At 40.4% G+C, this 12752-nt stretch overlaps 2 protein-coding genes across 5 annotated transcripts in view; one reads left to right on the top strand and one right to left on the bottom strand.

The window, feature by feature from the left end:
* LOC111245675 (uncharacterized) overlaps window positions 1–3652 on the bottom strand; it is a 10128-nt gene extending 6476 nt beyond the window's left edge. The window contains exons 1-4 of one of the 2 annotated variants that reach the window (XM_086978706.1): window positions 3473–3652; window positions 1067–1263; window positions 543–703; window positions 99–189 (exon numbers count right to left, since the gene is read on the bottom strand). In XM_086978706.1, coding sequence (XP_086834832.1) covers window positions 99–189; window positions 543–703; window positions 1067–1263; window positions 3473–3492 — 469 coding nt within the window. In that variant the 5' untranslated portion in view covers window positions 3493–3652. Of the gene's footprint in view, window positions 1–98; window positions 190–542; window positions 704–1066; window positions 1264–2595; window positions 2827–3472 lie in introns of those variants that run through there. The other variant, XM_022794327.2, reaches the window with a different exon arrangement.
* On the top strand, window positions 2828–10492 carry LOC111245680 (uncharacterized). Of its 3 annotated transcripts, none has more exons than XM_086978718.1 (4): window positions 3958–4265; window positions 5201–5345; window positions 5766–6136; window positions 9503–10492. In XM_086978718.1, exons 2-3 carry the CDS (start codon window positions 5343–5345, stop codon window positions 6102–6104), a joined length of 342 nt encoding a protein of 113 aa, XP_086834844.1. In that variant the 5' UTR covers window positions 3958–4265; window positions 5201–5342; the 3' UTR covers window positions 6105–6136; window positions 9503–10492. The 3 variants fall into 3 exon arrangements, with proteins under 3 accessions (XP_086834843.1, XP_086834844.1, XP_086834845.1); XM_086978719.1 differs by lacking the exon at window positions 3958–4265 and adding an exon at window positions 4512–4680; XM_086978717.1 differs by lacking the exons at window positions 3958–4265; window positions 5201–5345 and adding an exon at window positions 2828–2932.
* Window positions 10493–12752: the final 2260 nt, after the last annotated feature.

Genomic DNA, 12752 nt, shown 5'->3' on the forward strand with positions numbered 1-12752 from the left:
TATTTGGATCCAAATATAAAAAGTACTGAGTGTCAGAAACATAATAGCGTTTTGTAAATAAAAGATAACCCCCATTTTGGCTAACTTATAACACACACCTATGACTGCTTCATACTGATCCTTCACACGATGAACATTTTGAGAGTCAGAAAGCTCCCCGTTTTCCTGTTCGAGCAAACTTACGCGGGTCTAAAACGACAAAAAAAGGCGAAGAATATAATGACGTATCCTTAAGTTAAATATGACATTTTCTCCATTACATTTCTACAGAGTTATATATACTAAATCGAAGGCTCACTTAATTTTTCAATTTTTAGAAGTCAAGTGCAATTTCTTATTGGATTAATAACCAATTTCATAAATTAAGTGAGAAATAAAAATACGTGTGAAAATTTTATTTGGACAAACAGATCCAAGTATGATTATTTATGTTGCGTATTTTGCTTATGCAATACTAATAACAGTCCGCGGAATAAGTTACACACATAAAGATGTTGATGTCTAAGTCTTTAAAGAAACATTCCGAGAACATATAAACACACCTGAACTTTTTGCAATTCATCTTCGAGCGTCGACTTATCTTTGGCTAACTGTGCGAATTCCCTTCGAAGAATACTGAGCTCAGTAACAAGACGAATGTTCTCTTTCCGTGAATCTTCCAACTCCTTTTGGCATTGATTATAAAGCTCTTCGCGGTGATTAACTGCGCAAAAACCGAACATAGATAACAGAACGTTAGATTACTGAATATACAGACAAAAATGGCGAGTTCATGAAGTTTAGGTTGACTTGACAAAATTGAAATAGGATTAAAATCAGTACTACGACAGTTCAGTTTATATAATGCTGTTCAAGACACCATACTACTCTGGCAAATATCTAAGTGCTAACGCTAGTGTTCCTAAGCGGATTTACCTCTTTTTTTTTATTTTTTTTTTAATTTTTACCTCTTAAAGGTCTTTTAAAAAAAAAAAGTTGTAAAACTCTCCGAATTTGTACGCATCCGTGAATTTATTGCGGTGTCCAATACGAAGTTCTTAGCTGATTGCAAGCACTAATAGTCTACCCTCAAACTGGGACGTCGGTGGTTTGTAGTAGGAGCTGGTATCACTGCTTTGAGAGTGTTCAAGAAGATCGTCAAAGGCGTGAACCGCCTCTTGTTCGAGCTCGCGTTCCTTTTGGCGCACATCTTCGAGAGCCCGAGCTTCGTCCTGCTCCCGGATAGCGTCAAAATGGGCCGATCCCAGCTGCTCGTTCTCGAGACTGCGCAATAACAGGTGGGTCAGTGAGAATACTTAAAGGTATACAGATGAAGTTATTTCAGTAGTTTATGTGAGGATCGAAATAGCACATTTTAGCGTGAATATTTCAACGAATTAGTTTCATAGATAAAATTCAATCAACAAACGATTGGCCCGAAGAAATCTTGACCCCAACTAAATGTTTGGCCATAATACTAATGAATAATAATACGTTAGTAATACAGCACGTCACTAGCATATTTTTGGGTCATTAACCTAACAGACACTTATATCTTATTAAGATGCAGTAGCCCAGGTTTGAATCTGGGCTTAGCCGTACTTCGATGCTTCACTAAAAAAGCTGAGCAGTTGTAAAAGCAACGAAAATAGTAATCCGTTCTCCTACACCTCCTATTCAGATTCTCCTACCCTAATAGATCTTTGAGGCAATATTAAATAACAGCATCGACACCAGTAGTGGAAAGCATAGCTAAGAGTGCTGGCTATGGAAGTTATGACTTATTTAGTTCAATAAGGACAAGAACTGAAGAATATGTTTCAGTGGTCGCAACATTTGATTTAGGCCTCGCAAAAAATATATAAAGACGATACATACTGTTAAGTCAATTCACAAAAATCTAGCATAACTAGTAAACGTGCTATGCTTATTCCTAAAACCACTATTAAACTTCTGAATAAATTCAAAATTCATGATCTGTAATGTACAACTGACGCTCCGAATTGCGCAAACCCGACAGATGTTTAGGGTTTTCATTAAGTTATTATGAGAGATTCTCACGGAGCTGGTAGATTATACTAAATACTAATGAATATCGTAGATCAGTATTTTTTCATAACACTTTTCACCGTATACTGAAAACGGAAGAGTTCTGTGTATTCTGAATGAGCCCAGGACGAACAGCGGTCTCCCTTTCTCAGATGCAATAGAGAGGGAGCATTTAAAATGTAACATGGATCCACGTCCGTCAGACCTTGTAGAATATAATTATGCCGGTAAACTATATCCAAAATAGATTAACAAAGTGTATTCATGACAAGCGAAATAAAGGAATTACTGTAGTCCGTATCTGATTGCTCATCCTGACACATCAAAGCGTTGAAAATCATCTCGAATTGGTCTTCATTACATACAAGAAGACAGGCAAAACTGTTTTTTTTTTCTTTTTGAAAAATGTTTATTCACATTCAGAGCAAAACGTATTTCTCTAACATGTTGATCCATCTATGGGTTGTGACAATTGAAGATGAGTAAATAAGCTCGAAGAAAAATCGTTAATAAATTACTCCACGATAATATTAGATTATGTCACCGTTCGAGTCACTCTAACCCTACCGGATAGGTGTTGTCATGTTAGGAGACACTGATTTTCTGCGTTAAAGATAAATCATTGTATCTTTTCGCTGGCTAAAAGAACAAATTCGCACAATAATCACACACACGATCCAATTCACTTGATAGAACACTTATTTCTCTCACAGCCTTAAAATAGCTTGCCAGCGTCAATTACTTTGTGGGGCTCTTTGCCGCTCAACAGTTCGAATGCTCGTCTCACGGGAAAGCCTTTAGCGCTGACAAGACGAACTCATGAGACGAAGCATAGGAACTGCCCTTTCCAGTTACTAACGGATTCACCTTATAATGAAGAGTAGGCCCACCTATGGCTACACAGGTAATTTTTTGAAATTGAATTCGATTGTTACGTCACCAGACAATTGCTAGGGACTGCGAAGAAACTCGTAACATATTTTTACATTGATAATGTCGAATAGATAATGATTTCGGCGTCTATTATGGTTATTGCATGTTTTGTTTACTACTTCGGTTAGATATATTAGAATCGAAAAATGGATGAACTTTACCATATCGACTGTCTCAGAGCGCGCAATTAAACAATCCAGAGTTAAAATGGGGCGAGGTACGAAACAACAGCACTCAGTCTATAAGATAAACCTATGCCAAACTCGTTAGCTAATCGAAAGGTCAAGCATTGACTTAGTAACGTGCTAATGAATCTGTTTGAAGCATGAGACATCCCTGGTATCAGGTTCGATTCCCCGTTAGATACATCAATCGAGATCCATCAGTCAAGAGCTTACGGTTCCAGCCCACTGTGTCGTGAACTATTGTACCGACTGGCATCTGTGTGAATCCGTTACCTCACTCTATCCACTCACAATGTGGTAGATAAAGGCAAGGAAATTCTTCCTACCAGCATTGTAGCACAATCATTCATAAAGCCCAGCAACTTAAACAGCACTCCTCCTTCACCGTCACTTCATCGCCATAAGGCCCCATTTGCTTTGTCTCCCTCCTCTAATCCCACATCCGATTTACGAAAGGGTCACCATAGCTCATTCAGCCCAATCAGAATATAGTCTGATATCTTCTCTTTACTATTTTTGTGCGTCACTCCCCGCTAAGCTCTCCCTGATGCTTAGGATCCGGACGCGGTGTTGTGTTCTGTCATATCTTCCTTTGGCGCTCCGAGGCACTCCCCCTGAGTCTGAATCCTCCTCACCGGTGTCCGCAGTCAGCAGCGTTTTGCATTGATGGCCATTAAGGAGCTCCCGGTGACACCGATACTTCGGCGATTGTTTTGTTTCACGCGCCGTTCGTTCATTTCGTTTGCTGATCGTTTAAAAAGTTTGTTGTTACTACTGCTATAACATTACAGTTCTGCGTTTGTGAGTGCCGGTTTCGTTTGCTACGGTTGTTATCAAGGGCCGTATAGCAAGTTCCAGAGTGGCGGCACTAGGGGTCAGTAAAGTTATTGCTCCAGGGGCTGTTTCTGTCAATTCAATGTTGTTGTCGTTGTTGTGGTGGCGCTCGTAATATGGATAAGCATTGAGTGTCGCTAGTAAGACAGCTGCTTCGGGGCCGAGCTTCGGTTATTGCAACCATAGTCTACCGTGGCCGCTATTCCGGGACCCAGATGCTAATCGTCGAATTGCAAAACGGATTGCGTGCTCCATAGCTGTGCTTGCCGGAGTGAACCTGTCTGTGTAAGCCATTTGATTAGAATTGAAAACAGAAAAATCGCAAAGAATTGTGGAGTGTTGTTAGTCTAGGTGGTGTACGATCTCATTAAAAGGCTGAGTGTAGCAGAATATATAAATGCTTCTTTAGGTTGAATTGGGCTGGTGTGGGTGAGAGATACAGTGTTTCCTGTGTTTGCCTTCTGCTAAAAATCAATTGGGCGCTCGTGTGAAAAGAACATGTAGGATAGTGAGTCTATTTGTGTATGCCGTTGATAATAATTAACTAGTGAAATTCTTAGCTATTAGATAATTTAACGGTTTCTGCAGTATTTTTGTAAAATCGATTGAGGTTGAGGCGACTTGAATTGAATGAAAGAGCTCAACAATTTGTTTGGTCTTGAGAAGTCTTCACTCGTTTATCTAACGCTATTTCAATAGAGTGAGTAACCGCTATAATGGTATATTTTCATAAACATAGTAAATGCGTTTTTCAGAAGAGTAGCAGACATATTCGAATAATGTAATACATGTTCATAAAAGTTAGTAGCAGTAGTAAATAGTAGCTTGTGCCTGATTTAGCTTATAGCCAAGGTAAATTAGTTTATTCAAGGATCACTGCTAGTTTACCGTTATGATAGCAAAATAACACTTTGGAAAAAGACAACACATATTTAACAACACGTCGTCGATAAGTTTAAAGCTAGTTCAAGTTAGTTTTACTAACTCAGGCCGTAGATCGCTCATGTACTAATCTGAGTCATGGCGCAGAATTGGAAAAATAAAGACAAAACGTCACAACCGCCATTTATTTGGCAGCCCGAGACAAACGCATTTTGGTGGCACTCTTTTATACTGAACTGACGAGCTGCCTTGTGTGGAGATATATTCTATCAGTGGGCGCAACTAAAAGAAAATTGATTTTTACATCGATATTTCGATCTGTGACTCTCCGGATGAAGGTTAACGAGAAAATAAAAATGCGAGCTTTTGTCGTGTCCGTATGTATACATATATATTTGAGACATGTGAAAAGCACGAGATGAAAGCGTCTGTTTGGACTTTTCAACTGTGAAAAAGTGCGGCTGGGAAAATCATCGTAGAATGGTATGTTTACCGATCATTCGATGAGAAAAAAACAAGATAAAGTTTGCAGAGTAGTCTATTAGTGAATGCTGTTTCCATGTTTTATCGTAAAATTTTGCTTGTGTCTGTTCAGGAAGGCATTATTGATGTACCGTCCATTTTTGTTTGACAGCAATCATAAAGCAGGGCTGGGGGGAGGGGTAGCACGAACTTTAACTGGAATACATTATTTTTACAGCACAAACTTTGACGGGAGCACATTATTTTTACAACTTCCGCCACTTCTTGGAAGGGCAACGACAGCCGCTAACGAACCTCAACAGATAAACTCATTAAGTTAATACGATGTCACACGGTTTATTTTACGCCTATGTATACCCACTGAATAACAGAATAGTGACTTAACATACATATTGTCTTGTTTCACGTGCTCGGTTACAGAGCAGGGTAGAAGATCTGGACCTGAGCTGGTTGAGCACCACCAGCTTTCCCCCTTCACTAGCAATGGAAGAGGACTCGAGATCAACGGATTCGCCCGCGGTTTCGACCGGCATCGATCCGATGCTAGCAGCACAATTACTCGCCGCGCAGCAACAATATGCCGGTAAATCGAAGTACGCTCAGCTTCTGGCCGTGATCGAGGAGATCGGCCGGGATATTAGACCAACGTATGCGGGTAGTCGGAGTTCAATGGAGCGCCTTAAGCGAGGTATAGTCCACGCGCGAATCCTCGTCAGGGACTGCCTCATAGAGACGGAGCGAAATGCCAGATATACCTAGAAGCTGGAGCAGACAGGGGAGGCTCTGACAATGTAAGTATATATTTGGGTTTACTTGCGAGTGAATTATTCACGTCGCGTATAATCATAACCAGAACTGGCAGGTTTGGACCAGCTGAGTAAAGCGAGACAGGGACACGGGAGGTGGATTATGTTTGAGACTTATTCACGCTTCATTTCGTGCTGTGAGCAATCAGTACGGAAATGCGTATAAACACCAATAAGCCCCATCATAGAGTTCTCGACGCCTCTACACAAGTACGTCCCAATCTATGTCAGCCATTGTGGTCAAACAATTCGCAGTTACGGTTTTCAGCTTTGAGGTCACTGTTCAAGCATGCTAACCTAAAAGTGGTATGAATGAACCCGTGTGTTCAAGGAAAGCCACATCTAAACCCCTACTATCATATGACCTGCATGTCAGCCATAAGTGATACCATGCTATTCCGTAGCATCCCACCGCCATAGATAATTGTTGTACTGTATCAGTTGCATAAAAAAAAATTGTAATTTTTCTTGCCGAAAAACGAAGTGTCAATGTTTGGGTGTGAGCACCGCAAGCCAACTGCACTGAAGATCGCTGCATAGTCGGTAAGAGGCTACGCCTATATAGCCCATCCCAATGATTATGGTCGCACCGAGCCGGTCGAAATCCTCGTCGGACTCCCATGATCCTGGCAACTGGTCATGTAAATTCGACAAGAAGAATGCCCGAGTTGCAAGGGCAGCTGCAAAGGCATTAGCTGCTGCCACTATTGCTGCGTCCAATGCGGATTCATTGCCCGCTGAAGAAGGCCCCTTGTATCGTGGAGCCAATCCTCCTGGTAGTGCTCCGATCTTCCTTTCAGTTCCGATAGCTCCTACGGCAAGAAACCTATCGAAAAAACCTAAAAATCCAACAGTTAGCGGGTCTCCCAAAGTTGACACCGTTGTTCCGCGTTCTGATGATAAGCTTCTTAGAAAACCCACAGACACTGGACAGGATGCGGCTGCATCCCCTCCAGGACTCCTAAAGTCTTTGAAACGTTCAGTGAGTCCACCTCCGGAACAGCCAAAACCAGTCGCTACAGATGTCGCAGTTAAGCCGATTGGGCCGAGATTATCCCTGGGTTCCAGAAGGAGATTGTCGGGTCCTAAACACGGAGTGACGTTCGACGAGCTAAGCCCGCAACAATCGGAGGACCTTCACCTCCGGTGGCAGGATCAGCCGGCCATCTTCGATGATGGAACAAGCGGCTATGGAATTTTGCTGGCTCAGACGAGAATGTTCGCTGATCCCGTCCCGCCAACGATAACTGATGAAGAAATGCTCTTGATGAATATACAGGAGGAACGCCTTGTCTTCGCGCCCTTATCATGGATTATGTTCGGTGTGCGGACTATCATCATTGTTGCATTTGCTCTGTATCTGTTAACAGGAATAAATAGCCCGATTTACTGGGACTAAAAAACTGCTTGCTACTTAACTGATTATTTTGCTGTGAATTCCTACGTGGACAACAGTGCATGTCTTGATCGGCCGACGTCATTGTATGAGAATGCTAATAAGATGTAAGCAACGATGTGAGTTGTCGTTCAATATTGACAGCAATATATAAAAAAATAAAGCAAAATTGTACAGTCGTTTCTACCTGGTGCTCTCTGGTCGTGACATGCCTAAGCAAGAGAAGGCAACTTCGAAGGTCGAATGAAGGCTGAAGGTGAAGCCACGAGGACTATGTTCTCGCTTCAGATTAGTTGGGTGAGTCATTCTGTGCAGTCTCCGTGTACTTGCTTCCACTTGGGTGCTAATACTGTTGCAAGATATTTATCCGAGGCAGCCCACGGCTGTGAATCTTGAAGACCCTGTGCAGGGCGCCGTACATCCGTGAGAGTCATATCTAACGCACTGCTTTTCTTTTTGTATAAAACTCGTTTTAATCTTGTGTGTCAGTTGTATGCAGATGTTTGTGAGCTTTTTTCTTATGAAGCATGTGGAAAACCTTTACTATGACAGACAGCATTGATAGAAAGTAGCCATAAAAACAATGGCAAGAAAACTATATGCGTCAGAGTTAGTAATTTTTTTTATAGTTGCGTTACTTTGACCATATTAGAGACGGCACCACTTTCACAGGTCATGCAATGGGCCATTGAACAAATGGCAACAGCAACGGGAAAATCCCCACACTTAATGGCCGAGGAGAATGTCCGGGCAGTTGGACCCGACATCTAATACCAGACGTCAGGAAATGGATTCACGCCAGTCATGGAGAGCTAACATACCATTCCTGCCAAGTCTTGTCGGGTCATGGACAGTTCCAGAAATACATGACAAAGATCGGCAAAACGCAAGTGGACATCTGTGCACTCAGCGTGTCGGGCACGAAGGACGGAGTAGAACATACTCTTCTTCACTGCCAGGCACTTAAAGCGGTCAGATTTAAGCAGGTACACAGAGAAGTCGCAACAAAAAGCAGTACTACGGAAATGGTGGATATGATGATGAAAGACAGGACGAACTGGGCCAAAGTTACAGCTTTTTTTGACGACATTACGAAAAGAAAGGAACAACTATAAAGGATGAGACGTAAGGGAATAGTAGAAGAGCAGGCCCAAAACAATCACGGGTCCGACGCACTACAATTGGTATTAACGGGAGAACAGAGAGTACGGTCCCCCTCGAAACCTAGAGTATCTGGTTAAGAGGAAAGCCAGAACGGAGGATAGACTGGAACGGTTCAAAGGGAAGGATGATGAAATGACCGTTCCTGCAAGTCATGGTTTCGAAGTAATATCAAACATATCCCGAACCATGACCCAAGCTGATAAAGATATCCAGGCTTTAGCGGGTGACGGACGAAACACAATTCAGTGATGTCTGGTCTGCATAATGCATTTGCCCTTAACCTCCAAAAAGGTCATGCAATGGGCTAACATTACCATTTATTTACAACCCTATCAGATACAGATATCACCAGAATTCGAGGTGCTAGAGATCTTCGTAGCTTGATTTTTGCATCTTTTGGTAAGGCAATATCGTATATAGTATTACTCGCTTACGAAAGCGAACACAACGCCTGAATAACTCTAAAAGTTCTGGCGGTAGTTCGGTTGACTAAGCTTTGATTGAGAAGGTCCGAAGCCACTGGTTAATGCCTTAGTATAAACTTGTTGCACAACATGTGTGATTAAATAAACGAAGCTAAGTAAGTCCCAACTAGTATTATGAGCTACCATTGTTAATTATCGACGCGGGGTTCGGATAAAATACGTTTTTCATATTTTAATCTACGCTATATTGGAAATTCAATGTTAATGGAAAGCATTTTGCGTTTGTACTTTTCACTTTTGTTAGCTTGGCGCCAACGGTAGACCAACAACCAGAATCTTATAGGTGTATTTTTCTTTACTTTACAGGCGTATTCTGTACTGTTAAGCAGAGGATTGTGAAGAACCGATAAATGGGATAACAAGGCGCGAAGATGTCCCCCTTTTTTCTGAAATCTCAACACAAATCTCAATTTACAAGCGACGACGTACCGTTAGTTTTGAAACTCTTGAGATTATTATATATAGGTTTTATCTTTATATAATATTTTCTCTTCTGCTTTTAAAAGGTGGCTCAGGCGTGCCACGATTATTCCTTTCCTAAAGTTTTGAAGACTACCTCGCCCTTGCCTGGTCAGTTTAAATTTGACACATATATATATATATATATATGGAATGAAGAAACTCTTTTGACAGTTGTAAAAAAATAGGCATCCTCTGTTTTATATCCTTCAAAGCAGCAGGGTTGTAAAACGCGGAAAACTAAGAGTGAAAAACAGAGTAAACTGAAGACTAAAATTGTCAAACGAGTTTTGCCCTACCATCTAGACATATCACTATTAGTATTATAATTCGGATTCATTTTGACTTGATGTACATCATACATCATGCTTCGAATGCCTCATCTAATGTACATAGTCATTTAAATGCTGCGAGTTCGTCCGGCGCGAAAATTGCTTGTGTAAGCTAGCGGCATGTCTAATTGAACTGTATCCATGGGTAAACCTATCACCTTGAGGGCTATTATTTTTGGTAATACTCTTCCAATTGCAAGGCAATGGATTGACCAGACACTGGCGTTCTATGAACAATGGAAAAGTCAAATTTTTTGAACGCCTTACTTTTCGCCAAATATATTTTCTCTTTGTATCTAGTTAATGAAGCAGTAGGTTCCATACTGAGGGAATCGCTCCGTAATTGCTCTCGGTTGCGATCTGACCCAATAGATACTATAAAAATTTTTATAATGACTGTATATTACTTATGTGTAATATTATAATTTGTCAATCGTTGTAAATAAACGTGATTAAGAGGTCACATTTCTGACTGAAATAAAAAAAAATTGTTTATTAGGCAGAATGCGAGGTTTTAATCGATAGGCGAATACATTTGATGTGCAAAGTAGAAGCGTTTGGTTTAGCAAGTTATAACAAAGCATACAAAAAATTAGTTCATTTCAATAAATTCAATAATTAGAGTACTTAAGAGGAACGGCGCGTTAAGTTAATCTTTACAACGATCGCTGCACAGCAAGCCATTAGCAACGGTGGGTACTGCTATGCATTTATAAAATTTTGGTTAGGAATCTACGTCGACTGGATGGATTAAACTATCTCAAGCCACTTAAGCACTATTCCAATTTCTGTTTTCTATAAGAGCTTAAATTTAGCTTTCCATGAGTAGACTAGGGCTTCCTATACTATCAACACCTGCAGATTGTCGCCGAATGGTACCAAGCCATTTCCCAAAAATGAATTCGGTCTCAAACGAAATTCAAATTTCTTTTAGGGCAGTTTAGCACAGTTTACTTCATGCTTTAATTTTCGTAGAATACAAATGTAAGATGCATGGCCATTCGTCATGAGCCGTTGCGACGATTAAAAATAAAGCTAGAGAAGCTGAAGGGTGCACAGTCTCTAGAGCATCTGTCTGTGTAACGTGTTACACATATGTTTCCGACAGATCCAGATAGGACCTGGAGCCAGGTTTAGGATTTTCGGGATAGGACCACTAGTATGTTTGGTTGTGTACTTTGAAAATGGAAACCCGTATGTGTTCTACACAGATACAGTGAATGGATTTTCGTTATGCAGGTCTGGCAATAAGTTATTGTTTATAGTAAACTAAGCGGATTGCAGTGTTTAAGTTGTTTAATCCGCCTCACCAGGTCGTGTAGAAAATGATGAAAATAGAACCGCTTCGTTTGACTTCTGATACACAAGTAGTGTATAGCATTGCTGATGCGCATGGCAGTACTAGGCTGTACTTGCGTATACATATAAATGTAAGAACGTACGGCACGCGAGTTGAACACAAATGGTGATGTTACATGTAACTGGATATACGTAGACCAGTATAATAAAACTCCATTGTTCTAAATAGGAATACGTTTACACAACGTACAGAAATCCAAGTTGTTAATGAGTTTTCATAGAATTTGAACAATTTGACCAAGTATTGGTGTTATACATGTTGCTACTTAGTTAAAAAAAAAAACCATTGATTATTGGACCATAAAAACGCGATGATTATTTTGCTATTCTTTGTAAACTGATTATTACAAAATAGCCGTTACTCATTCTGAAGCCCCGTTTTTCCATGTATCACATGTTACTATTTAAAGCACATAGAATATTTTTATCAATAAAAATTTCGCCGATAATCTCCAGCTATAATCAGCAGGATTGACTTTGAACTGTCGAATCAACCATACCACCAGGTCAGCAAGATATGTTTTTAAACAGCAATAAAAAAAATAAACGCAATGGAATCGTTTTAAGCGGTATTCTGTTTATGTATAAACAAAAACCTCTTGCTTAGCCTGACAGACAAGGTTAGCTCACGGATGCCAACTTGGCTCCATTGACTCAATTTATTCGAAATAATTCCATTCTCTTAAAAAATACCTACTATTCAACTAACTACCGAATAAGGAGATCTCTGTGATAATCGCCCTAGCTCGCTTTCAAATATCTTTAATCTATCCGCTTTTTTCTTAGAATTTACAGCTGTCGTAACTGTTTCAATCGCAATATGCGTTGCCAAGGCACCCTTGACAGTTCATTTTAATTAGCCGCTACCGTATCAACTTACGCACGCCTAGCCACAATAGACACGTCCTATAGTGGAGAACTGACCAAGTTGCCGTCCGAAGTGATGGCTTTGAAAATGAATGAGAAGTAGTCTAGAATGTACAGTCGGGCTTCAATTAATCCTTTTGCCTACGGCAGCATTAAGCAGAAGCGCTATGAAATGTCCGTTCAGGGATAGAACCACATACGAAGATTTGACGACTTGTGCATTTCTCTCCGTAGATCACTTGAAGACAAGACACAATAACGTACACAAAACGCAAATCGAAATGAATTTAGTTTCAACTGCCCGGGATTTAATCCCACTGTACATATAAGCAGCTCGAGGTAATATCACGCAAGAAATATTTAGAAAAACCAGTAAATTTAAGGCCCAGTGTATCAGCATATAAGACACTTAATCGCACAGGGGTAGTCATGAATACTGTAACCCACATGTCTTCTACAATAGATAAAATATTACGTTTACATATTTGTGCATGAAATACGGTAATTCGTAAATACAAGTATTTATACATTGCCTCTTT

Source organism: Varroa destructor, unplaced genomic scaffold, assembly GCF_002443255.2.
Source record: "Varroa destructor unplaced genomic scaffold, Vdes_3.0 BEIS01000002.1, whole genome shotgun sequence".
Lineage (NCBI taxonomy): Eukaryota > Metazoa > Arthropoda > Arachnida > Mesostigmata > Varroidae > Varroa > Varroa destructor.